This window comes from Neopelma chrysocephalum, unplaced genomic scaffold, assembly GCF_003984885.1.
Source record: "Neopelma chrysocephalum unplaced genomic scaffold, ASM398488v2 Primary Assembly neopelma1_68, whole genome shotgun sequence".
Lineage (NCBI taxonomy): Eukaryota > Metazoa > Chordata > Aves > Passeriformes > Pipridae > Neopelma > Neopelma chrysocephalum.
Genome location: NW_020897727.1, coordinates 4,703,628 through 4,730,260, shown reverse-complemented (window position 1 = coordinate 4,730,260; position 26,633 = coordinate 4,703,628). Strand labels below are relative to the sequence as shown.

At 42.4% G+C, this 26,633-nt stretch overlaps 1 protein-coding gene and 1 non-coding gene across 3 annotated transcripts in view; both read left to right on the top strand.

The window, feature by feature from the left end:
* AP1G1 (adaptor related protein complex 1 subunit gamma 1) overlaps positions 1-26,382 on the top strand; it is a 40,517-nt gene extending 14,135 nt beyond the window's left edge. For both annotated transcript variants that reach the window (XM_027685118.1, XM_027685117.1), the window contains exons 4-24: positions 2,065-2,206; positions 3,467-3,563; positions 4,413-4,489; positions 5,414-5,422; positions 6,485-6,580; positions 7,076-7,156; positions 7,405-7,503; positions 7,908-7,963; positions 8,828-8,941; positions 12,163-12,303; positions 12,611-12,665; positions 13,685-13,807; positions 14,123-14,212; positions 14,717-14,844; positions 15,445-15,549; positions 17,662-17,803; positions 18,375-18,501; positions 18,945-19,040; positions 19,276-19,436; positions 20,227-20,325; positions 22,460-26,382. In XM_027685118.1, the coding sequence (XP_027540919.1) occupies positions 2,065-2,206; positions 3,467-3,563; positions 4,413-4,489; positions 5,414-5,422; positions 6,485-6,580; positions 7,076-7,156; positions 7,405-7,503; positions 7,908-7,963; positions 8,828-8,941; positions 12,163-12,303; positions 12,611-12,665; positions 13,685-13,807; positions 14,123-14,212; positions 14,717-14,844; positions 15,445-15,549; positions 17,662-17,803; positions 18,375-18,501; positions 18,945-19,040; positions 19,276-19,436; positions 20,227-20,325; positions 22,460-22,561 (2,140 nt within the window). In that variant the 3' untranslated portion in view covers positions 22,562-26,382. The remainder of the gene's footprint in view (positions 1-2,064; positions 2,207-3,466; positions 3,564-4,412; positions 4,490-5,413; positions 5,423-6,484; positions 6,581-7,075; positions 7,157-7,404; positions 7,504-7,907; positions 7,964-8,827; positions 8,942-12,162; positions 12,304-12,610; positions 12,666-13,684; positions 13,808-14,122; positions 14,213-14,716; positions 14,845-15,444; positions 15,550-17,661; positions 17,804-18,374; positions 18,502-18,944; positions 19,041-19,275; positions 19,437-20,226; positions 20,326-22,459) is intronic.
* On the top strand, positions 10,533-10,619 carry LOC113968580. Its single transcript, XR_003534573.1, has one exon. It is a non-coding gene; the product is annotated as a small nucleolar RNA SNORD71 (small nucleolar RNA).
* Positions 26,383-26,633: the final 251 nt, after the last annotated feature.

Here is a 26,633-nt window from a genome sequence, read left to right as displayed (position 1 = left end):
TTTGTTGTATGCCGTTGACCTTAATAAGGCTGTTGTAGTATTACACTGTATTGGATGATCCTGCTTCCTTAGTGGGAAGAGAATATAAAATTGCATTGGTTTGGAAGAGGCATATGTAGAAAGCAACACATATTGTCCTGTGTTTGTTTGCTTCTGCTGATGAGCTCTGAAGAGTCGTCAAGGAGCAAGGCTGTGTATCTTACTTTCTCTTTAGGGTTGCCCTGACAGTCCTGATGAATGGTTTTCCTTGGAAGCAGGGCAGCAACTTGGGATGTGCTGTCTGTGTGTCATTTTGCTGAAATGAGACAAGAGGGGATTGGAATTAATTTTTTAACACTTTTCTTCTCTCAGCAAAACGATTTTAAACTGGGATTTTTCTACATCATAGTGTAGTAAATGACAATTAGTGTGTTTCCAGTAACGTTCCTTTCAAGATGGATGGGAGCAGGAGTGGAACAGCTGGGTTCTGGTTGACTTACTCAAAGGCCTGTTTGGTTGTGTGTGGTGTGTCTGTTTTTATTATGACTTACTTTTAGCACACAAGCCTCTCATATATGAGCAAGTAAAACACTGATCTTCACTTAGACTGTGGCCTCAAAGTGCTTGGAAAGAAACTTGACAGAACTGCAGGCCTGAGGATCTGCTAACTTTGGACCCAGTGTCCAGGAGATAAGAGATGTTTGTGTAAAGATCTTCCATTGAAATGCCATACCTATGAGGCTCTTCCGTTAGAACCAGGCTGCAGGTTAACACCTTTTGATTGTTTATACTACAGTGAATTTGATAAGGGTGTCACGAGTTTGAACTGGGAATGGGTCAGACTGAAGCTGAGCAAAAATGGTGGAGAGCTTCCTACTACCTCCCTGGGTTGTTTATTGATTTCTCCTTTGGCTTCCTGTATCTACCACTTTGTCTTGCTTTTATCTAGACATTAAGGGATTTGATTTATGTCATTGTTTTTAATTATTTTATAGCAAGACCTAGATTTTTGATACAAAAAGGTGAGCACCCTCTTGAAGCAGGTACTTGCTATACACACAGCTTTATGTAGCTGTCAAAAATTTGTTAAAGGAAGGAAACAAAAAAACAACCCATTTAGTAGCATGTGCTATCTGTTCCTTCATCTGCATGTTGCCATAACTACTTGATGTTACAACCAGGATACTGTTCTCTCTCTGTTCTGCACCTCCTGTGTGTTGGGTTACCCACCACTGGCTCTTCCATGGTGCAGTCCCCAGCTCCTCTTGCCTCCCAAGCCAGAAGCTATATTTTTTACTTTCTTCAGCATTGGATCCTGGGTGCTGTGGCAACATGAGTACCAAACACAGATGGAGAAGTAGTGTGCAAACAGGTTTTAAAGGCTGTTGGGATTGCTGTGTGGAACCTATTTTGTCTTGTGCTTAGTGTGACATTGGTATCTGGCCTCATGAATAGTATCTCCTGTTAGGTGGTTTAACTTCTTATTAACCACTTTTCACAACTTCCTTAGGCATATGAACAGGAAGAATTGCTGAACAGAATTCCTGTATGGTTTATTTTCAGGGTGTGTGAGTGGTGGGATTTGTGGCTTTTGGTCAGGATAGATTATACTTTTACATAGATTCTTCTATCCTGTTTGGTTTGTAAATGCAGAAGCTAAAGTCTGTCCTAGAACATGTTTCATCTGGGACAGCCCACAGAGTCACTGCAGGTCTGTACTTCATGGTAATTTCTTTTCTGCGCTCAAGTTCCAAAATACAATATTTTGGTTTTAGAAGTTTTAATGGAATTCTGTGTGGTCTTCCTTCTTCTCAGCTCAATCCCTGGATACCCAACTGATAGTTGAACCAAGTATTTTATCTTTTTAGTTGAGGATTCTAAGTAGAAGTAGTAGCAAACCCTGTGGTACATGCACTCAAAGCTGCTATTGTTCCCAAATTGTGCTCCCACATAGCTGAGAATCTGGAAGGTTCTTTTGGGCCATGTGTGCAGCTGGTTAGATGACTGTAGCTATAGATGCCTTTTTTTGTGTGTTCGGTTTCTCTGTGTGCATGCTCATTGACTTTTTTTTGTTCTCCTTTACAGTGACCTTAATCACAGCACACAGTATGTGCAGGGGCTGGCACTCTGTACTCTTGGCTGCATGGGCTCTTCAGAAATGTGCAGAGACCTTGCAGGAGAGGTGGAAAAGCTCCTCAAAACTTCCAACTCCTACCTGAGGAAGAAGGTACTTCAGGAAACTTTTGAATACTTTGTTATGTGGATTAAAAGGCAAGATTAATTGAATACCCTGGTAATATCTGGAATATTAGATGACTGAGATGACAGTGGCTGAATATTTTCCCATTGTGCAAGACAGAGCTCAACACTCCCTGTCTGTCAATAGCAGGAATTGTGTGTAAGCCTCTAAAAGACAGGCTTCCAATGGGTGAGGCAGTTGTTTGTGTTTTTGTACTCTCTATCCTAAGGTTATTGATGGTAATGTGAACAGCTGACCCTCCACAGACATTAGCCCCAAACTCATGGTCATCAGTTTCATTTCTTGTCAGATAAGTCCAGAGAAACTTTAATTATTAGCAGTGCAGACAGGTATCTGAAGATTTGGACCTATTTGGTGTCTTCTGTTGACGATGGTGGTGACAGTAGTAAGAGAGCTAGAAAGATTAAGGTCTTGAAATGTGAAAACACAAATTTTCTTGTTTCTGCAGCAAATGTGCCATAACATCTGCAGAGTGTGATCACCTTCCTTCTTCTAGATTTATTTACTGATAAATTTTGGGAAGAGTGTGGAGCTGTAAGATTTAGGAAGAGGTGCATTGTTACGTCTTTGTCTAGTGCTGGATCTAGAGAGAGATTGGAGAGAAAGCAAAGCTAAGAGGCATTGCTGTATTCTGGGAAGAGACCCTTAGTGCAATTCTCAAGCAACTGCAAAGAATAGTTTTTCCTGTTGCTTTTGACATCCTAGAAAAAATAGGCTTCTTTTTGTTGTTGTTGTTGTTGTTTGTTTTGGTTTTTTTTCAAAAAACCCTGAAAGTATACTTTTGTTTCTCATAGCATCCATCACCTACAGGAGGAAGTTATTCTGTGGGGAAGGAGATGATATTCAAGGGAAAGTAAATGAGCCATAATTTGACATGTTTAATTATTTGCTTCCAATGCATTGTCTCCTCCCTAGCAATAGGAAGACAGGCTGAACTAGCCCTGTTAAAGGCAGAGTTGCTTTGCAGATACTAGGACTTCTGATGTGAATATTGTAGAAGGGAACCATTGCTAGTGGGAATATTAGCTTGTAGCTCATTGCACCCCAATTCATGGTAGTTTTATTGAACATTCTTCTGTGATGCTGTTTAGTGAAAAAATGTACCGTAAACTTTCCAGGCCTTTGTGTATCATGAAGTCTGTGATAGTTCCCACTATGGCAGACGTTCTCAGAATGGGTATCATTGTCATTGCAGTGTGTACTAACCAAGGTGTTTTTCCTATCCAGGCAGCCCTATGTGCTGTTCATGTCATCAGAAAGGTGCCTGAACTCATGGAGATGTTCCTGCCAGCCACCAAAAACTTGCTGAATGAGAAGAACCATGGTAATAGCTGAGAGAGTACTTAGGAAGGCTAGGCCATTCTGTGCAGGATGGTGCACTCGCTACCTAAGCCTTTAGTTTGGAGGGAACTTTTGAGGTCTATTTGCATGATTTGTTTCTTCCCATTTCTATGCAATGAAAACAAATGTCTTTCAGAAGAAAGGGATGTGTAGGACTCTGCGAGTCAGCAGGACTTTTACATGGCATAGGTGACAAAGGGAACTCTCTCACTGTGTTTTGATACACTTCAGAGCAGTGGGTAAAATGGGAGAGTTGAGATTTTTATCCAGTACACTGCCTGAAGTGACTCTAAAGTGCAGGTTTTAGGTTTGGTTGTTTTGGGTTTTTTTTTGTGTAGTCTTTCTCTAGATGGAATTCTGAGACTGTCTGAGGAATGCCCAGTCCAGGTCACATAAGGTCAGCTAGGCTACCTAAGTCAGAAGAGAAAATCAGGAATTATGAGGAACCCAACGTTCACAATGCCATTGACACATATTGTCCTTCTGGAGTCTTTTGTTTGTACAGAATTGTAGAGTGGTTGGATTTAGAAGGGTCCTTAGGGGTCACATAGCCCAACTATGTCTGTTACTGTGTGTTTAGTTTATGGAAATTTCTGCAGAGCAAGTCCAGTTTCTCTCCTCCTTTGGCCTTTAGTTACAGATCTAAGACATGAGCATATTGCTATCTGCCTCCCCTTGGGCACAGCTGCAATCACAAATGTCTTTAGTGGTAGATACATTGAATTCAAGAATAGTATTTTTTTAATGATTTCCTATGTTTTCTTTGTCACGTGTCTGGAGCCAATGGAGTTATGTTAAATGCAGATTTTTCTTTTCCCCACCTCACGTTTAGGTGTTCTTCACACATCAGTTGTCCTTCTCACAGAGATGTGTGAGAGAAGCCCAGACATGCTTGCACACTTTAGAAAGGTAAGTGTGAACTGGTAATATTGCACAATTAATATTCATGGCCTTTTAATAAAATCCTTACAACTCTTTGGGTGTAGAATTTAATGATACTGTCAGCTTATCTAAAATTTTTTTTTAAAGTATTAAATGTGTGAATCTTGTGTGTATCTAGCCTAATCTCCTTCAGTAAGTTGGGTAAATTACAGAACATCAGTCTTAAGATTGTGCAGTATGAAACATCCTAAAGTTAGATTTGAAGTGTTGCCTTTGATGGTCCCTTAGGTTTTTTTCCAGTCTTTGTATCTAATTGCATAGTGACACTATAATCACAAATGTAACGAATGTAAAGAGACAAAGATGAAAAACCAAAGCTTATGCCAACACCTGAATGCCTTAACCATAGCCACCCTCCAGACTTTGTTTTTTGCTATAATTTGCTGAGAGTATTATTGCCATGTGAAAGACTATCAATAGAAGGGCATCTTAAAATTGCCTTGATTGTCATTTTGACTTCTTAGTCAAAGAAGGAGAAACTGAACAAAGCTGGTAGAACAGAACTGGCCATTTGCTCCTCTGAAAAGTCTTAAAGGTGTTTATTTGCATGCCCAGTTTACTGTTCTTCTTGGCTTGTCTGTATCATTACGAATTTCAAACTGTGCATCCTTTGGTGCATTTTCCCTTGCCCTGATTGCATATATCAAAGCAGGAATGAAACTTGGATGAGGTTCATTTTGCAGGTACCATCTCTGCTACTAATGCTCAGTTAAGATGATAGATGTGGGAAAAGAAGGAAGAGCTGAGTCCACAAAATTTAGTTACTAGGTACACTGTTTCTAGCTATTTCTTGTGGCTGTTTATGCTGTAAATGGTGCAACACTGACTTGTCCCTAATGCTTGCTTTGTCTGTTTTGTCCCTTTTGTCTGTTTGGAATCCTGCTGAGTTAGAATGAAAAGGTAAGAGTTAATTTTTCTAGATGGTGTATGTTTGCCTTGAATCTGTAGATGTTTGTCCCTTGTGAGGCAGTGCCTGTCAATGACACATTTATGATTGCTGCATGCTTAGTAGATCAACTGTACTTGTCTAATGCTCTTTGTATGCTGATCTTGTCACTTAAACCTCTAGACCTGTGGCAGCCCTGAATCTCAGTTGTGGCCTTCTCCAAACATCAGCCTGTTTTCCTCGCTCTCTCTCTCATTTGAGGAATACTTCAGGGAATTTTTTTGTGCCTGTACAAGCTGTAGCCCTGGACTTTCTTTGTTTCACAAACTTGGTTTTGTGTTTTGCCTGAATCATGGGGCAACTTTGGGTGATTCCCAAAAGAGAGCAGGACAGACAGGTATTTAGCTGCCTCTAAGAGGCTGTAAAACCTTACTGTGCTAAAAAGAGCTACCAAGTCCAGCTGCAGTGCTGATATTCTTCATGGATATAATTTGTACTCCAGAAGATATGGGGGCAGCCCTCAACTGATCTCCAGGGCTGTAATGTTTCACTCTGTTTGTCCTCAGTCCTGATAACTCTTGCGTGTTGGAAGGCAAAGAAAATGTTCATCAGGATTCTAGAAATGCTCTGCTTGTCTTTGTCTTGAGGGAAAATGTTGCAGCACCTTTTGATTTCCTCTTTAAGGCAGATATAGGAAATTCAGGGTTGCTTTTGTTTGTGTATTTAGTTAAATGCATGTTTTCAGAGTAGTATGGATGTCCTGAAGAGCAAAGGTAGGAACAAAAAGAGACAATGGGGAATCTCAGCTGGTTTCCTTCTTGCACTGTACCACAAGTGTAGATTTAGTACTTTAAAGATACAATATGGTGCTCCAGTCCCAGCTTAACTGTATCTAGTTGTGCCCTAGCTAAGCTGTAAGTATTCATATAGCATCAGCTCTAGCTGTGCAGGTTGAACTTTGTGGAAGAATCCAGACTGACTTGCTTTCAAATACAAGATTTGTTCTTAGACCTGTGCTTCAGAGCTGGGGTTGGGAAAAGAACAACACTCTAATAGAACAACTCTCTTCTTCACAGCTTGTTCCCCAATTAGTTCGTATTCTGAAGAACCTTATCATGTCTGGATATTCACCAGAGCATGATGTGTCTGGGATCAGTGACCCCTTTTTGCAGGTAAGAACTGATGAAAGTGACTGATAGCTTTAATTCTAGTACTGTGTTTTGAGCCTTAGGTGTGATGAGGTGGCGATCTCAGGGAAGCTGTGTTGATTTTAAGATTTTTGTGACTTCATTAGAGCTGATTGTGAGAATGCTCTTCATCTGCCCTAGTGAAAGATGCCTGCCTTAGTTTAACCAGCAGTTGTCGTGCCTTACCCCACCCACGTCATGTGACAAAAGAGAAGCAGCAGCATGTATTGGTCTTGCAAAGCTGTGCCTGGTAGTGAGGGGGCTCTGAACAGTTCTGGCTAGTGGGAAGAAAATGAGCACAGCATAAGCATGTTCTTATTGATGAAGGTCTTACTCAGGATAAGCATTTTGCTTAAGAATGGAAATCAGCAGCTTGTTTTGCTTCTTTGCCACTCCTTGTAAAGTGTACTGGGCATTTCATGACCCCATGTCAAACACTACCATCCAATGAGCTTTTCTTTCCTTTATTTTGTCAAATAGGTACGAATCCTGCGGTTACTAAGAATTTTAGGGAGAAATGATGATGATTCTAGTGAAGCAATGAATGATATACTTGCACAGGTGAGGTCTGAAAGGTTGATGAGCGGTTTAAACTCTCTCTTGGTTTTTTAATAATTTGGATTCAGCAGCTCTGGGGAGGATACAGCTGCTTGTCATGGTGGGTGGAATTTTGCTGAAAGAGATGCGTGTTCACAAGTGTGATGCTGTTTGCTAGGGATTAGTTACTTTCACTGCTTGTTCTGCACAGCAGCACGAAGGGGAGGTGCTTTGCATGTGTTGGAGTTGCTTATTTTGTTTCCTTTCTCCAGGTTGCCACTAACACAGAAACAAGTAAAAATGTGGGAAATGCCATTCTATATGAAACTGTGCTGACTATTATGGACATAAAATCTGAGAGTGGCCTGAGAGTAAGTTGCCTTTGTTATGGCCTTTGTTTTTTTCCTAGGATTGTGTGTTAGAGTAATTTGTTTGGAGGGTGTGAAGCAAAGTTGTTTTACCCAAACACAGCTCTGCAGTTGACTCTAGATAAGACTGTAGCCTTTTCAGAAAGTGGTGCTTGGTTTTGGTTTTGGGGTTTTTAATAACAAAAATTAAAAAGCAAAACTTTCTGCAGACTGTGTTTTCTTGAGTGCAGGTGAGAGCCTGTACTTCGTGTTTCTTAGCTTTTCCTCTGCTTAGGCAGCTCTTGGAGTTCTTTTTGGCTAAGAACCACAATGGTAGTTTTGACATGTTGCCTTTAAGATCATCATGAAATGATGAAGATGACCAGCAGCCTTTTTAGATCACTGACCTTCCCTAACTCTTTCTGCAGGTCTTAGCCATTAACATCCTAGGCCGTTTCTTATTAAACAACGACAAAAATATTAGGTAAGTTGTACAAAGCATGTTTTGACAACACCCAATTTAAAATGTGTGAGAAGTAATTACATAAAGATGATGCTGAGGTGGAGCTTTCCAGGAGACCCTGTTGGGATCACTGCTGTTGGGATTAGTGTGGCTGTCGAGCTTGCTGCTTTCTTGACACGTTCTTTTCTCTGTGCAAATCTTAACTGTGGCCCTGCCCTTCTTAGTTGATAAGCCTGAGTGTATGATCTAATTTTTAAGGTGTGATTTTTAATCAGGTCCACATTTTTTTCCAATAACCTATGAATCCCTTGTGTTGTCCCAAGTAGTCTGTGGTGCAATTCAAATCGGAGATGGCATTGGAGATCTGACAAATTAGGCAGAGACTGATTGTGTGCTGGTGGAAACAAGGAAGCTCAGTTGCGATTTGGTCACTCTTAATCTGGACATGGAGTTGCTGTAACTGCTAGAATTGAGTCCCATCTCTATAGGCAGTTGGATATGGCAAATCATGATATGGGTCGCAGACTTCGGCCATGGGAATTGTGGTTCGTGCTAGTTTGAGTGTACGATCCATGGATGTCTAATCTTTAATTGCCCTATTTTTCAAAATCTTTTTGAAGTCTGGACAGCTGATCTGAGCCCAGGAACTGGGGCAGGTGCTTATCTAGTCAGTGGGGTGTTGTTAGGCACGTTACAGCTTAGTGTGGTAACTCTCACCTGTGAAGACAGGCCAGGTAGTCCCCTGGAGGATTTCCATTTGTTACTGAGTACAAGAGAATCCTGTTCTGTTGGAAAATAAGACCAAGATTGGGGCGGGGGCAGTGTCTGTGCACAGAAATCAAATGACTGCTGTCAGCTACTGATGACTGTGTGTCCTTGTCGCAGATATGTAGCTCTGACATCGTTGTTGAAAACGGTGCAGACAGACCATAATGCAGTACAGCGGCACAGAAGCACCATTGTGGACTGCCTGAAGGATCTGGATGTCTCCATTAAAAGGTAATCGAAGTCTCAGTGAAATAGACTCTCCAGGTTGACAGCCTATAGAAGGTGAGCAGGGCATAGGGGAAAATGACGATAATCCTGGAGAACCATTAGTGAGACGAATATGAAGATATAGTATGGTTTGTAATTCAAAGAAGGTAATGAAGGTGTTTCCTTCTTTGGAAAGCTGCTGTTACATTTCATGGGGAAAAAAAAATTTCTGTTTGCCTGAATTTTTCCAAACCGGAATCTCATTGGAGATCAGATTTGTGTGCTCTCAGTGAGATGGAAAGCCTCTGTACAGTATGATCCTGATCAAATCTACTCTGACGTGTTCCACCTTGTTTTTCTTTCCCAGATGAACAGGCAGTGCCATGTTGTCATGAAACAGTGTTAAGTCATCCAAATAATGTATTCTAGATTAAATGGATTAGGCAGTGGTAGAATTGAGACTAAACTTGATTGTTCAAACAATTTGCTTACAAACTGCTTACAGTTATCATATCCTTTTATTGTTCTTTGTGTTCATTTGTCATTTAAATAGTGGTATGTTGCTGCTTCTCTGGGCAATGGGAAAGCTTGCTATCTTACTTCTCACTACAGAAATACTTTTTGTCATATACTCAGTCTTAGCTTCTTCCTCTGTTTCTTCACCCAGAGGGTGATTGGGCACTGGAACAGGCTCCCCAGGACAGTGATCACAGCACCAAGCCTGACAGAGATCAAGAAGCATTTGGATGATACTCTCAGGCATGTGGTGTAACTCTTGGGGATGGCCCTATGCAGGGCCAGGAGTTGGACTTGATGATCCTTGTGGGTCCCTTCCAACTCAGCATATTCTGTAATTCTGTGATTCTCTTTACTTCAGTTATGTTCCTTCTACTCATGATAGTACCTTTCTCCTGTTTCTGTCAGTCACTCATAGAGACTTTTGCCCAGCCTGTGTGGAATGCTGCTCTTCTAAATTGAGTCTTTCAGCCTGTCAATTCCTAGTTCTTTCTTTCAGAACTTTCTTCCTCATCATTATTCTTTCTGTAACTGGGTTACAAAGAGGGGTCTGAGCTCAGTGCAGTATACAACATGCAGTGATGGAGACAGTGGCACCCCTCTTGCATTTGTGGAATCTCTGCTACAGGCCAAAATTTCATTAAGCCGTCATCACATCATATACCTTCAAAATATACCTTCAAAATTGCTCAACCTCTTTTTTCCATCTACTCAGACTGATCAGATACCCTATAGATACTTATTCTTACAGGCATTCTTCAAATTTATGCCCATCTTTGGATCAGATCTAGATTTTTTAAAAGCACTACTCAGTCTAATAGGTAAAGAATAGGGAAGTGGATTTGTCTTGCTTCTGAAACTTAGTTTAAACTGTTATGTAATGGGTATCATGTAATCTATTTTTACAGTTGCAATCTATGCCGAAACACAAATTCATATCTTAAATGCTGAGCAAGTCTGGCTGCTGTTGCTGTTTGGTACCAGGCTCAGTAGAGGGCTAGGCTGTAGAACAGCAAAGCCCCAATAAAGTTTTGGATAGAAGGCAACAAAACCATTTTATTGGTGCCTGCTAGGAAAATACAACTGAGCTTCGTGTCTGAGTGCTGTTGGAGGATGAAGCCTTTGAGTGATCCATCAGCAGAGCACGATGTTGCCATGCTGACACTTGTGCTGCTGACAATGCACTTCTTCACTGAAGCAATATATTGACTGCATGTGTGTCAAGAGTCCTCAGGTAGCAAGTTCCAAGGGCTGGGACTTGAGGGAAAGACATGATACCTGGTTTTGGTTATCTGAAGCATGGTGTTTCCTCATAATGTAACTGTTGCAGTGTGTCTTTGGTCCATGTAGTATAATTCAGAATGGCTTTGCTATTTAATTCAAGTCTTTTTGTCTGCTTAATATGATCAAACTACATGATTAAGAGCTTCATGACAGAAATGAAACATGTAGTATGACTGAAGGTAAGAAATACATGCTGAGGTAAATGCCTGGTATTAAGATTACATGTACTCCTGTGCACTTGCAGTGTTGCTATATCTGCTATAATGTGACTGAAAATTTAAACATAAATATGTAACCCAGTATGCTCAGGTGCAAGGAGTTGGGAACCAGTTGGAGGGATGGAAGTAATTCTAATAATGGTCTAGGTCATCAACTAGACACATGTTTAAACGTTAAAAGGTAACAATTTAGTTAAGTATTTCCACCCTAAGTCTGAAGCGTCTGTGTTTTCTCAGTCCCTGGCTATTAGTTGGGTAAAAGGCAAAGTAACACATTTACAGTTCACCATTCTGTAGAAATCCTTATTACAATAATAACTAGGAAGATGTTGAGAAGCAGTGCTGTCTAGATGTTCTCAGATTCTTGAGAACAAACAGCTTGTGTCCAATACCATTTTAGAGATCAGTCAGGGTTGTTTAGTGAGCCTGCTTTAATGCGTTTTAATTTAACTATTGCAGAGTTGTGCAGAAATTAATCTACTTTTGAAGGTAGTAGTCTTCATTCAAAAAATGTCAGAAGAATGAGAGACCTGTTCTAGAATCAACTACAGAAGCTTCAAGTAGAAAGGCCAAGGAATAGCCTCTGAGCTCTGGATGTGCACCAGAAGGAATAGCAAGGAGCTGGTACTCTTGCCTAGTTGTGATGTCAGCCTGTCTGTAGGGAAGAGGAATGAATGGAGCACCAGGGTAGCTTTGGTTTCTAGAAACCTTACATAGTCTATCCAACAGTGTACAGTAAAGCTTATCAATTAATACTTTAAATCTCTACTGTATATGAATCTCTAATATATGGAGTTGGAAACAGGTCTCTTCTGGATCCCTGAATCTGGAGAAAGCATGCTATAACATGGATTAGTTGTTGCACTTGTGTGTCAGAAGTGACCAGCAAGTGATTACAAACACTTGGACAGTCAGAGTTTAATGCTGATGGACTCTGGTTGCTGAAAGATATTGCCAGCCTTAAGGACACGTGGACAGATGTTTCTAGAATGATCCGCACCCTCAGTCCCCCTTAGTTTTTTGGGGAGTGGGTGTTTATTGTCTGCCTATGAACAGGAAAATACTGGCACATTTAGTGTGAAAGGCTATTCCCATGGGATTAATAAATATTGCTCTCTTCTTAATCAAAAGGCAACTTTGTTTTTGTAGCTGGACTTGTGGTTTGTGGGGTTTTTTCTTCCTTCACTAGGTGAAGATACTTGATTGGTTTTCTGTCTCTTGCCCTAGGCGTGCAATGGAACTGAGTTTTGCTCTTGTTAATGGGAACAATGTCCGTGGAATGATGAAGGAGTTGCTGTATTTTCTAGATTCCTGTGAGCCAGAGTTCAAAGCAGACTGTGCATCTGGAATATTTCTTGCAGCTGAAAAGTATGGAGTCATTTTACTTGCTATTAATTTTTGGTACATCCTCAGAATTGTGAGCATCTTGTATATTGTTCCTTCCCTTCCCCACTCCCAAAGAGAATGTGTTGATCATTTCTTCTCCGTTTGATCTGTGGGTGGTTTATCAGTTGTAGCCCACTCTGAGGAATAGGATACACTAGTGTTGCTGTCCCCCCTCAGGAAGCAGTGGGTCAGGAAATAACTGAGGGGAGATGTTCTGATGATGATGGGTTTCTTGCTGGTGTTGAAGGCTGGCAGTTATTGCTCCAACTTGTTTTCTTAATTTTGTCAGATATGCTCCTTCCAAGCGCTGGCACATAGACACCATTATGAGAGTCTTAACAACGGTAAGTGAAATTGCCTCTCTACATAAAATTTTCTTAATTCTTAAGGAAGTTACTCTTCATCAAGTTGGAGATGGCTATAAAGGCTGGCTGGATAACAAACACAGAGGAAGTGCACTTATGATAGTGACCCAAGGCAGCCAGTCAGAAATATGTAAATTCAGTAAACATGGGTGAGTGGTTTTTTAGAGGAAATGTATGATTTCAGAAACACACAAGAATAAGAGTGTGTAGCAGAGGATTTCTACTGCAGTAGTCACATTAGCTTCTAAGTTAGGACAGCTCTTGTGCTGTCTGATTCCAGTATATAGTGCTTTCAGACGAGAGTGAATGCAACCTTAAGTGACCTGCAAAGAGAAAGGGGGTGAAGCAGTTTCTTGGAATTATTCTGAGTTTATCAAACCTTATTAATGAAACTTCAGTTCCTCCTCTTTGTGTTTAATTATTACTCTACCTACTTTATTTATAAACATCATAGCTGAGGTGGAACTGGAGTATTGTTTTGGCAAACGAGGGAAGAGATCTTGCTAACTTGGGTAAGGCAGTGTGTTCCCTCAGACAAAGGAGTGGGAAGAGATTTATCAGTATTTGTGTTCAAATTTGAGAAGCTCATCAGGAAGGGAGTCTGGCTTGTGTGCTGTTTTGCCACCCTGAAACAGAGAAAAGTTGATTCCTCTGAACTGAGGATCGATTTCCATTAGAAGGTTGGCTGTGAGAATTGCTCTCAGATGACCTCATTCAATAAAGTAACTTCCTTTTCTTGACTGCTAGAGAAACCTTGTATTATAATCTCTTGCAATTTCAGGGTATCTATAGTATGGATTTCTCTGGGTACAGTTTTGTTCATTGGTAAATATGCTGTCCTGTATTTCTGCCTCTCTGAGCCTGCTCAAAATCAACCATAAAGTGCTCACAGATCAGAAGGCTGATTTTTATTTCCATGCACGTCAGGTGAAAGGTAGCAGCAGCTGCTGGGTGTTACTGAGAAGGTGGATAGTAAAACCTAACAATTGTTCTTGCAGGCAGGAAGTTATGTTCGTGACGATGCTGTTCCCAATCTGATCCAGCTAATAACTAATAGTGTGGAGATGCATGCCTACACTGTGCAGAGACTCTACAAAGCCATCCTTGGAGATTACTCTCAGGTAAAACCAAATGTGGCCAGCTTCAGTTTCCTTGTTGTACTGCAATAAATATGCATGTTTACTAAGCATCTCAAGGTAAGCCAACACCAATCTGTCTGGCTCCAAGGGACAGATTGCAGAGAAGGCATGTTTTCTGTAAGTTCACGCTTTTAGTTTCTTCAATTCTCTTACAGAATTCTTGATCGAATCAAATATTCCTCTTTTTTCTGTTGTGGAGAACTTCCTTCACTGGGAGGAAGACTAAGCTTGCTCTTGGGAATTTATCATACAAGCATCCATTTATCTCTGAGGCTTCTCTGGTTTTTCTTCCAACAGCAGCCCCTGGTGCAAGTGGCCTCCTGGTGCATAGGAGAGTATGGAGATCTTCTGGTGTCCGGTCAGTGTGAAGAGGAGGAACCAATACAGGTATAGCTTGGGAAAGAATTGCAATGGTATCCCTGGCTGAGGCTGGAGCTGCTTGATGCTGGCTATGTGAGGGGAATGCTTGCAACAATTCCTTAGCATTAATGCCTGTGATGGTGATGGACTCTGGGCAGGAATCTCCTTCCCCTGCTGCAGGCATGGACTGTGTAAACACTGGCTGTGTGGAGTGCCGCTGCAGTTGGCAGAATGGTGTGATTTCGGTGCTAACCTGCCTTGCAAGGAGTCTGCCAGGGTCTTAGCTGTGTATTTTGGTGATAAACCTGCCCTTCAATGTGTGGAACAGGAACTGTATTTTAAAATTTGTACCATGAGATCTCCACCTGGATGCATCTGTCTCACATGCTTTGAACATAACGCTACAGGCTCAGAGTTGCAGAGGAGGTGTGACATGGCCATTAAGCAAGAGACAGGTTTTTACAGTATGCTCTGGCAGGCTTGCTGCAAAGCTCCTCTCTGTCTCAGCCTAACCTCTCTGTACCTTTTCAGGTAACAGAGGATGAAGTTCTTGATATTTTAGAAAGCGTCCTGATATCTAATATGTCTGCATCTGTGACACGAGGCTATGCTCTCACTGCCATCATGAAGCTTTCCACAAGGTTCACCTGCACTGTCAAGTGAGTTCTCATTGGTGGTGTACTGCACAGGGCTTTGTTGCAAATATGCTGGCATCAGTTGTCTTCAGTAGGAGTATTCCTTGAACATGTTCTGCTTCCATGGGTTACAAGAGTCATCCTGTTATTTGTTGGCTTTTAGAGTCCTCCTTTGCTCACTGAATGGAAGATGTCTGCTGTTTGTACTGTTTTCTCTATGGATGTCCTCTACTATATGGGACTTAATCCATGTTGCCATTTCTTTAAAACTCCTTATGGGAAAGAGAAGTCCTTACTTTCAGTGGGCTGTTCTTTCCAGTTCCTTTTCCGGATGATGGAGAGAAAAACAGCCTTGTTTCCTCTTGGAGGCTCCTTGGTGTGGGTAGTGGAGCTTTTCTATGCTGTACCTTAAGGTGGTGTATTAATCACCTGCTGATGCTGTTGTGAGAGGACAGTTCAGATACGGATATTGCATGGATACTGCAGGGACTGCTGTGTTACATGAGTTACAGGGGACTTGTGTTGAGCAGAGGGCAAGTAGCATCTTCAGGATGACACATGCTGATCCCTCGGTTATTGCTGATAATTCCATGGTGTGTTTGTTTGTTCCCCCTGCCCCAACAGTCGCATTAAGAAGGTAGTTTCCATCTACGGCAGCAGCATCGATGTGGAGCTGCAGCAGAGAGCTGTGGAGTATAATGCACTTTTCAAGAAATATGATCACATGAGGTAAGTACTGATGAGTTTTGGTGTTTGAAGAGGGTCATTATAATGTGTGTTGATCTGTTGATGACACTCTGGGCTTTGAGAGCTTTGTCTGGTGATTTTGGTAGGTTTACAGGGGAACTAGAATGCCTTCCCCATATATAGGGTTAGTGAGTGTTTTAAGGACTTAATGTACCCTGCAATATTGTTCTGTGATCAGAGACTTTCTCTGCCAAAACATTTGTCCTGCTTTGAGCCTGAGCTTGACCGATGTTTACTTCTAGGTGTTGAATCTTAAATTTCCTAGGTGAGTTAATACCTCCAGGTAGCTTTTACTGTGCTAGCATTACTGGAGTCATTAGATTCAAACTGATCTTAAAATGCCTTTGGAATAAACATGGAGAGATGCATTGACCTGTCCTCCTAAGCTGTTTTCTGAACTAGAAGTAGTTCTTCCTACTATCAATACTTTTCAGTTTTTTAGAACATCTTTTCAATTTACTATATCTTCTTGTAGTATCTGTTTAAAATCTCAAATTCTTCATGGAAAGGCATGCTATTTCACTGCACCACTCAGCATCCCTGTTTCACAATTAGTGAGCATGGCAACCTTCTTACATCGTATCATTCAGAGGTCTCCATTCATAATTGTCTTGCATGAGTGATTGTTTTTCTATGAAGCAGTTAAAGCCTTGGTTTGTTGCAGTAACTAAAACTGTTAATTCTTTGCAGAATAGTCATTGATCTGCTATGTGCAGTAGTTAATTGTTGATACCTAGGAGCACCACAGATTGTTCTATTCAGTGAGGATCATGAGATTGGAGGAAATTTGCTGGGGATTGACTTCATCTACCCTTGAAAACTTTCCTTAAGATTCCATTGGATGAAGAAGCATCTATTTTAGAATTTAGAGGAAAGATAAAATGGGTGCCACTGTGCCACTTTGGGTGCCACATTGCTTGTGTTTGAAGGGACTTCTAAAACTTGTTTGAAAGGCTCTTCACAATCACATTTTTCCATAGATACCGTCCTATTCACTAACTGTAGGACACAACATCCTTGTGACTTCCTCTTTTCTCTCCTCCTGTGGTATCCATGCAGCAACTCAAATTGTTCTTAGAAAAGTCATGTTAAGGAGCCAAGAGCATGTGAACTGCCTGGGGCTTCCATGGACCCTTAATGAATGAGCTGAGAAAAATCCAGCATGAGGGCCTTTTGATCTGAGCTGACCATTGCAGCTGACAGTGTCTGGCCATCAGCTTGGCAGTGTTTGCTGTTCCCAGTTTTGGGAGGCGTTGCACTTCAGGAATATATATGTGAACTTCATTCACTTTTACAAGACAGCATTTGTACTTTTTCCCCCAGTGTATTCTGCTGCTCATGACAGTGTAAAGGTCAGTGTTTAGTAGTTTCTGCCCATTAAGACTGTTCATGGTCAAAAACGTGGCCCATTGTTGGGTTTATTTGCACTGGAGCACCTTTTCAGCCCCAAGATGTGTAGACGGTGTGGCTTGCCCCTGTTACATACAGCGCTTTATGGCTCAATCTACAAGGGGTTTCTTATATTTACAGACTAGTTCTCCCTATGTCAGGATTCAGGATCCCATGCTTCTTCTTCAGTCTCTGTGTCATTTCAGGAGGGTACTCTCGGGCTGAACCTCCATCTCTTTGGAAACTTAATTTATCTAAATGAGAGCGTGGTGATTGCTTTTCCAGCTTTGCCACCTGTTTTAAGTCGTTAACCCTTCTGCAAAGATAACTCAGATGAGCTGACTCTGACTCAGCTGCATATGGGACAGAGCAGTCCAGTGGCCCAGGTCTGCAGCTAATCCACCATTGCTCAGTTATGTAATTTTTATCTTGGATTTGTTATCCTAGCCCCATGTCTCAGGTGCTGGGGGAAAACCCGAGACAGGAGGGCTTCTTTGGTTTTTAGCTGTCAGCTAATGTATTTACACTGGCACAGAATGCCAGGGATTGCTTCTGACCACCTCAAGCTGTCACGCAATCTTACTGTTCCCCTGCATTGGAGCTCAAAGGAAAAGGCAGGTTGCCCTGTGTAACTCATCTCTTGAATGTCTATTTGGATTGGGATCCAGGAAGATGGCACAGTGTAACTATGTCAGCTTCTTTCAGGCCAGCACTGCTTGAGAGAATGCCAGTAATGGAGAAAGTCACCACAAATGGCCCTACTGAGATTGTACAGACCAACGGAGAGACAGAGCCAGCAGTACTGGAAACCAAACCTCCACCCTCTGGATTGCAGCCTGCCAGCCAGGTAACTAGAAGTGACTTGGGATGAGCTTCCACTACATATCAGACCACACTCTAGCCACTACCAACAGTAAGCTGAAACCATCTCTCTCCCCCTCTCTGGCTCTTTGCTAGTTCTGACTGGTGGTGATAGATCATGGCTCTGCTCTGGTGGCTCTAGTGTCCAGAACATGTGTGTGGAACAGGTCATCGTGGGCCTCCCAGGAGAGGGTTGGATTAGCTCTGTTGGTTATGGTGCTAATAATGCCAAGGCCGTGGGTCTGATCCCAGTATGGGCCATTCATTCCAGAATTGGACTCGATGATCCTTGTGGGTCCCTTCCAACTCAGGATATTCTGTGATTCCCCAGCCTGTCTCCATGTGCATGAGCTCTTTCCTTCTCTAGCTCTGTGGTCCCATGAGCATGGAAACAAGATCTCTTGTGGGGTGTGGGATCACAGTGAAACTAAGAACCCCTCTGACTGGCCAGCAGCTCTGTTGGTCTTCAGTTTGAGAACAAGTAGAATCCACTGCACTAAAAGAGAAAGTAGCAGAAAGTTGAATATATGTAACTATTACATCCTCTCTCTCATTAGGCAAATGATTTATTGGACTTACTGGGTGGAAGTGATATAACACCTGTAATCCCCACTGCACCTACAAGCAAGCCAGCCTCTGCTGGTGGGGAGCTCCTTGACCTCCTGGGAGACCTCAACCTAACAGGTGAGCAGGCTGCATTTCTTAGAAGTCCACATTCTCAGCGCTGGGGTGCAATGAGAGGGAGCTAGTTCTTCATTGTCTTTAAGTCCTAGTTTTCACACTTATTCTTACCAAGATCCATATTAGCATACAGGTGGGAGTTGGGGAGTGAAGTCCCAGGTTGACTCTGCGCGATTAGCTGGTGAGACTTGAGCATTTCTGCGCTTCAGTCTGGGAATGCTGTGAGCCTTTCCCAGAGAGGACTGGGAGATGTGAAGAATTAATTCCATTTGAATGCCTGCTAGCTCAAGAGGAGCTGGTTCTTGAAAGCAGAGAAGGGGAGGATGACAACACAGTTTTTTTTAGAGCTTCAAGAAATACAATATGCAGTGGTCAGTCTTTGGTGAAGGAGTAATTATTCCTCATTTCATGACAGCCAAGTAATAATCATTCAACGTTTTTTGTAGGTTCTCCAGTATCTGCCCCTGCACCCCAGATAGCACAGCCTCCATTCCTGCTCGATGGACTCACATCACAGCCTCTCTTCAATGATATTGCTGCAGGTTAGGGATGTATAAATCCTTTGCCCTGAAGTGCCTCAGTGCTCAACAAGAAGAGGAAACAAGGGGTAGTAAAAAAAAAAGGGGGGAGGGGATTTGAAAATGTGGCATAGACACGAGTAGAAAGGGCTGTGTTTAATCTTCAGAAGAGTTCATGTCTGGGGTAAATTAAATGCATACTATGATGTCGAAATGATCTCCAGATTCTGTAGGTCCGCTGCTTTTTTGTTTTCTACAGGAATCCCCTCCATTACTGCATACAACAAGAACGGGCTGAAGATTGACTTCACCTTTGAGAGGTCGAACACGAACCCCAGTGTCACTGTAATCACAATACAGGCCTCCAACAGCACAGAGCTGGATATGACAGATTTTGTTTTCCAAGCTGCAGTACCAAAGGTAGAGCCACTTAGGGCAACTACAGTGAGAGGTAGAGGGCCAGCTGCAAACACTCCCTGGGTGGTGCTTTCATGTAGACAGAAACTTGCAAGGTAAACAAGGCTGAAAGCTGTTAAAAGGATTTCTTAGTGCTCAGTTTGGTCATCTCTTTCTAGTCTGAAAGTAAATGTTGTAAATGCAATAGAACACAGGTTCCTATCAGATTGGACTACTTTTGCTTGGACAAATAGTGTTTTAAAATCATCACTTTCTAGGAAAGTTGCTAAACTGCACACAAAAACTGTTGAGTCAAAAAAGATATTTTGGAGACACTAATCATTCTCTTTAATCTTATTTTCTAAGAAATATATCATGTTCTTTGCAGCTATGAATACATGAAAGAGAAACTCTTTTGAAGTTATTAGCTGCTTATAAAATTTGAATGAGTCACCATATGGTGATTAGTGGCAGTCCTCATTTAAAGGAGTGAATTCTTCCCTTGCTCTCAGCTGCAGAACAAAATATGGGAGACAGATATTGCCTAGTATATAGTAGAACAGTCTGCTGAAGTGGGATGTGACTGGAATGCTCTCCAAACTTGGGAAAATACATGCACTTCTGAGAGTTTCACTTCTGGGAATTAGTATGCCCCTTCCTTGGGTTCAGGTTGGTTTCATACCTGCCATAGGAAGGTATTAGGAAAGAATGGGCCTCCTGAAGTTCTAATTTTCCTTGCTTTCTCCTAGTGCAAACAAGTCATTTTATGTTCTTACTTGATTAAGGATCAAATTTTCTCTTTGCCTTTCTTCAGACATTCCAGCTGCAGCTCCTGTCTCCCAGCAGCAGTGTCATCCCTGCATTTAACTCGGGGACCATCACACAGGTCATTAAAGTCCTGAATCCACAGAAGGTGAGTGATTCCAAGAAGAATTATTAAAGATACTGTCTTGGAATTGTTCATTTAGTGGCAGTCAGTTAGGGATTCATCTGTGATGAGAGGTAGGGAGTGATGCTAGTGAATGATGTGTTTTTCATGATGGTCATTTTGGTTAGGGTTAGGAAAAGGTTATAAAAAATACAAGTTTGGGAAAAAAAGGAGGTTCTGGACACAGGTTTGGCCTTCTGTTTGGTTATACTGCTAAAACAGATTCACAGCTTTGCTATCTTGAATTCATTCATGTCTTACATTGGAGTGGTTGTTAAGTTTTCAGGTGGCCTTTCCAGAGGAGCTCAGCCTAGTATTTATATGGGTGGTAAAAGTGATGTCTGGTAAGCAAGCATCTTGCCATATGAAGATATTCAACATTTGTTCTTGCTATCTGCAGCAACATTACTTGATATGTTTGCTACACAAAAAGTAGCTTGATACATATTCTTAACAAAATTGTCTGTTTTCTCAAGTGATGAGTGTAGTTTTAAACAGTTGATTGAAAGAATCTTTAGGTGTGATGTAATCATAATTCCATTTGTTTTATAGCCTTCAGAGACAGGCTTCAAGACTGGAATATAACAGATTTGAGGGGAGGGAGGGGTGTCCTCCTTAAGAGGCTTTGCAAGCGCTCAGATGTCATCAGAAAGAAAAATAAAATTGAGGTCACATGTTTCTTCCTTTGAGGGACAACCTTAAGATCTTAAATGACTCTAAGAACTTAAAACATCTGACTTTTTTCATAGAAATATATCATGTTCTTTGCAAGTTAGTACTTATGTACTGCTCTAGATGTAAAGTGTTGCTGCTAGACTGACGTGCAAGTGAGAACACAATCACAAATTTCAGGCCAAGATTTCACTGAATGGCAGACTTCTAGTGCATAGTTTTTGTGGATTCCATGCATGTCCCCTTATTTTCATGTAGTCTGCTCACCTCTGTCTATATTCAGCCACAAGACTAATTATTCTCTGTCTTGTATACATCTGGTAAGAGTTTCTCTGTGGTGCCACAGAGCACCTTTCAAAGATCACCTTGAAAGTTATTTTCTGAACTTCGGAGGATTTAGGAGATTTCCTAAACAGAAGTCACAATGTAGCCCCCTCAGATGGTACCCCCAAAGTGAAATACAGCTGGGTAGTGGCATGTTTCCTTGTTGGAACACCACAGCTCCCAGGAACACTTCAGAGTACAGAAGTGCAAAACAGTGTCCATGCTGGATTGAAACTGATGGCAAGTTTTCCAAAACAACACCAAATAAACAAAAAACTGGCTCTGATGATGTTGATTTATTAGTGATAAAGCATAACTTCTTTATCCTGAGTCTGGTTGGAGCAGTCCTTGTCCTCCTTTCCTCCCTGTGCTATCCCTTTTGCATATTTATGTGTAGGTATGGAGAAAAGAGACAGAAATGGTTGACTTTTTGCTTTTCTTCCTATGGTTTTTGGAGAGTGAGGAGAATAGGGAACTTGACTGGAGCATGCTATGTTTTAGCTATGTTGAAGGACCACCTAGTATCTGGGTGACAGCCAAATGACAGTGTAAAGCAGCTTCTGAGCTGTTCCATCATTTACTCCCAGCAGAAGGCTTGGAGGCTCTTGTTTCCAGTCTTTCATAGGCTATTTCCTTCACAGTGCTGCTGAGCTGTGCAGTACTTGAAGTTTCCAGACTGCTGTGTTGAGTGGACAGCCAGTTTGGGAAATGCCATCTTTCCCTCCAAGCCCAAGTGCAGAGCAGCGGAGTACAGACCTGCCTCCTGCTTTCTTCTATTGTTAACTGGAATTTTAAGTTAGTTTTGTATTTAAGGACCTCAGTGCTTGCAAGAGCAGGGCCAGTGCAAAGAGATGTAGGTAGAAGCTGTGCTATAGCTTTTCTAAGAGCTTGTACCTGATCTGACAACTAGTGACCAATCAATGTCCTACCAGACTGAGCATTTATCTGCAGTGTCATGGCTCACCCTGCACATCCTTCCAGCAAGCTCTTGCAGTCAGGAAAGGTCTGTGTTGAGTATTCATGGGGTAAGGGAGGGGAAATGAATGTTGTGGGATTCGCTGACCTTTAAGGAAGACCTAAGTTTGTTTTGTGTGTGTGTTTGTTTCCCCCTTTTCTCTTGTAGCAACAACTACGTATGCGGATCAAGTTGACGTATAATCACAAGGGCTCAGCAATGCAGGATCTAGCAGAAGTCAACAACTTCCCCCCTCAGTCTTGGCAGTGAGGCTCTGGCACCATTCTTATTCTCATCCCACCCAATCAAAAGAACTCTGGGAAGAAGGTTGTGATCCTTGGCAATCCCCCAAACTGCACCATGGGCATGGGGAACAGATGAGACCTGCTGATGAGGAGGAATTTTCCTGAAGTGATTGCTGACTTTGAAGCATATCTGTTAAGACTAATCTCCTCTCCTCCGCTGATGAGGCTGGTGGCTTGTGGACGCTACTGTGCACTCCCTCACACATGCATTCACAGCCAGAAGCAACATTCCCTTCTCCCCTTCCCCCTGCCTTCCCCTGGCCCCTCAAAGAGAAACACAGCCTGGTTGGAAGAGAAGTCTGGAATTTCTAGCAGGGAAACTTTCTTCTCTCTGCAGCAAGTGAGCAGTTGCCCCTTCTTTCTGCTGTCTTTTTTCCCTGGGATGGGCAAGGCGTGTTGTCATTCATTTCTAGCTGGATTCCTTCAGGCATTTTCATCTGGGACTCAGATGGGGACTTGGGGAATGTCAGGCTGCCCTGCCTCTTTCTTCTTGTATCCCGTAGGTCTGAAGGGGCTGGAGGCTTCTTATGACCTACTCAGTGCATTATTGTATACACCCACCTCTTAGTTATGTGATGGCATACGAAGAGCAAGTGAGGCCTTGGGAGTTCATCTGCAAACCTGGGACAGTGCAGGAGAAGAGGTGCTGGCAAGAGCTGGTAAAATTGTGTTTGGTGCTGTACTTGGAAATGAAGACCTTACACTTGAATTTTCTTTCTTTCTATCAGTAGCTACAGCCATGCAGATCCACAGAGTCTTCTGTAGCTTCCCCAGAAAGTGTAGTGAGATATGAGAGATGTAGGGATCCAAGGAGCAGCTGGTTTCCTACCACAGACGGTTTCAAAGTCTTTCACCCTGTTAGTTGTGGTTTATGGGTAGAAAAGACACATTCAGTTTTGTAGATCAGTCTTTGGGCAAGGGCTCTGCTCCTGCTGGGAGACTCATCAGAGACCATGCTGCAAAGTTGCTCTTCCTGGTTATTCCAGACCTTCTCCCCAATTTGATTTCCAGAGCCTGTTGTAGACCCCCTGGGTTCCATTTGAGTTACTTCTGACTGGGATATTTGTGTTGTATCTGTAATATTGGCACTGAAATAAAGACCATGCGGTTTAAAGAGACCTTTCCCATTTTGTTACTTAATTGATCCTTGTAGTTTGCTCCTTGCTCCCCTTTCAGGAGAGTAATGTGCCAGTTCAGGTTCAGACTGAAAGTAATTTTACTGTGTTTTGAACGGAAGCCAGTTGTTTGAGTATTTGGATCCCAAGAGGTGAGGTACAGTACCCCTGGGAGCTCATGGAAAGCTGTGTTCAGGATGTTCCTGTGGAACTGCTGGGAGGTGGTGCAGTTCGGGGTGGTCTCTCAGAGGCCATGTGTAGGACATAAAGCACAGTGTGACAAACTGTTCAGATGTTCAGTGCTCTTCAGGGAGGAAGAGGGGAGGATACATCTTAGATCTTCATCTGTGAGTGTGCTGGTAAGCTGGAGGTAGGGCGCATCTGCTTCAGTTCTGTTTTAGGGCTTTCTGGACAGTGATCGTTGAGTGCTTTCGTAGCAAACTTAGACACAGCTTTTTGTGTCTGCAGAAGTGCTAATGCTGGGCTCCAGTCCTTGCCAAAAGTATTGCAAGAGTGGTACACAGTGTACTTTGGAAAAATTGAAGACCTATTCTGCCATTGAATTGGGAACAGGAGGCCACTAAAGGTTGTTCAATCTGCTTTGGTTTTAACTGCATTAAGTAATATAAGGTAGGACTGACTGTCACTGACATAAGTGCCAGTCACGTGTAGTGGAGTAAGTTTGTCTTCTCTCAGAGGGCATTTTTGCTACCTTACTGAACAGGTTTGGGCCTTTGGATTAGCAAAGAGCTTTATTCTACTAGAACTGGCATCAGCATGGGGTTATAAAATCTAGAAGAATAATGTATGATTTCCTTAAAAGTAACTTTGGGTTGTGGTAGGGTCATGCCTTGGCTATCAGTGGTGAGATAGATCCTGTGCTTCTAGCTAGAAGCATTATGAAACAGGCAGTCTAGCAGGAAATGGCTGAATTAAGGTACATTTCTGGTGCTGAGCATTTAACTTTGTTGCTTTCACTGCAGTTCTGGCTACTCACCACCCCACTAGCTCAAACTCAGTGTTGAAGACTGACCATGTTAAGTCCATACTTCAGTGAGCTCTGAGGGCGTCCCAGAGAGAAAGCTAATGGAAAGTCTTTGCCTTGCTTCCTGAGCTCCTTATAAGCTCTCCTGTTCTCTTCACAGAATTATACATGGTCACTTGTACTGAAAGCCAGCACACCTTGTTCTCCCTTTGGTTTTGCTGGGAAAGAGCACTGGTGCGGGAGATTAGATGGGAAGGAAAAAGGAAATGGTCTCTCACCTGGCCAGTTTGTTGCAGCAGAGTTGGGAACAGTGTATCTCGTCCCTCTTGTCATGCTTGTGTTCTGTCCCTAGAGCAGCTGGGTTTTGCTGTTGGTCTCTGGTAAGCTTGTAGGATGAATTCCTTCTGTGTTCTTGGCTCCTTCAGCCAACCTTGCACCGTGTCTGTGCTTGGGGAAATGGGCACTTTGTCACGTGGAGGCTGGAGGAGGCGGCGCGTGTGCCCGAGATGTGTTTTGCAGGAAGACATCCCTTGGCTATGAAGAACTCTTTTGTAGCAGCCAAACATTCCGCTTGTCCTTGGAGCTCTCTCCCCTCCTCACTAAGGGATGGGTGCTGACGTTCTGCCAGAAAGAAGGCCAGGCTTCCCACCTTCCCGTACCTGCAATCCCAGATAACGCTGCTTGCTCCTTGACCCCCGTGTGCTCCTCAAGCTCTGTGCTGCTGCTGGGGTTTCCCTCTGGAGAGTACTCGCACGTCTGAGGCACTCCCAGACTGAGTCCTTTTCCCACCAGCTGAATGCAACAATTCTTACAGGCCTGGTCAACGTTTTACTTGCTTCACTGTAAGGGGAATATAAAGGCAGCAAGATACAGACTTCGTGGCTAATCTTACTAACCTACACGGGAGACTTCGGAGCTGGGAGATATTGAATGTCTGTTTTTTTCAAGTGAATGTATTTTGAGTCAAAAAATGACAGAAACAATAGTGGCCATAATGGGCCTGAAGGGGGAGGAGACATGGGAAGGTCCTAAAGTCGACTTTATCCAGGTTTTGATGGGACAAAATATGGCCTTGAACAACTTATTGAAGCAATAGCAGTGAGGGGACTGCCACCTTTACAGTACCTTGGATCTATAACTTGGAAGATGCTGAAACAGCTGGGAAAGGTGCCAGTGCCTTCCCTGAGGCTGGTCCCAGCTGTGAGCTGCGGCAGCAATGACGCTGGTGCACTTTTATGTGTTCATTTTCTACTTGGAGGCTGTGAGGGAAGGAGCTGCTGGACTACTTCCCTCTGAACTTTCACTCTATTCCTGTATATTTCTTTTTCTTTCCCGATGTTGTAATTTAAATTTTGCATAGAGCCCCAATTCCACTTCTTTGACAGTATAGAGAAAAAAAGAAGCAAACAAAAAACCCCATGAAAATACAAACCCCCAACAAACCCAACCAAATTTGAAGTAAGAACATGCCATTTGAGCAGGGAGCCTGGTGGCACTTGAAATTCTGGAGACCTATTTTTGAGATGTGAAAAATTTAAGTAAATGCTGAGTCGTAGGTGAGTGAGGAGCTTAACGGATGTAAACATTTACATGGGATGCATTAGACTTCTGCTGTGTGTATTGTCTTTTGGTTGAAACAAATTATGAAGTGACTAATAAAATGAGTCAATATTCAATGATTTAAAACTGTGCCTTGTTGCTTTCTGCAAGTACAGTGGGATAGGATGTTTTGATTCTTGACGTTTGGTCATGGCAAGTTCAGATGATGCAAAAAAAAAAAAAAGGAAGAATTTTAAAAACTTTATGGGAAATTTTGGAGAGCAAAATGAGAGGACAATTGCAAAACGCTTGGGTAGTTCAGAATAGCACCTGGAGAGAGAGTGTGTCAGTTAGTTACTAGCAGCAATGCTTGTCCAGGTGCTAGAAATGTGTGCTGG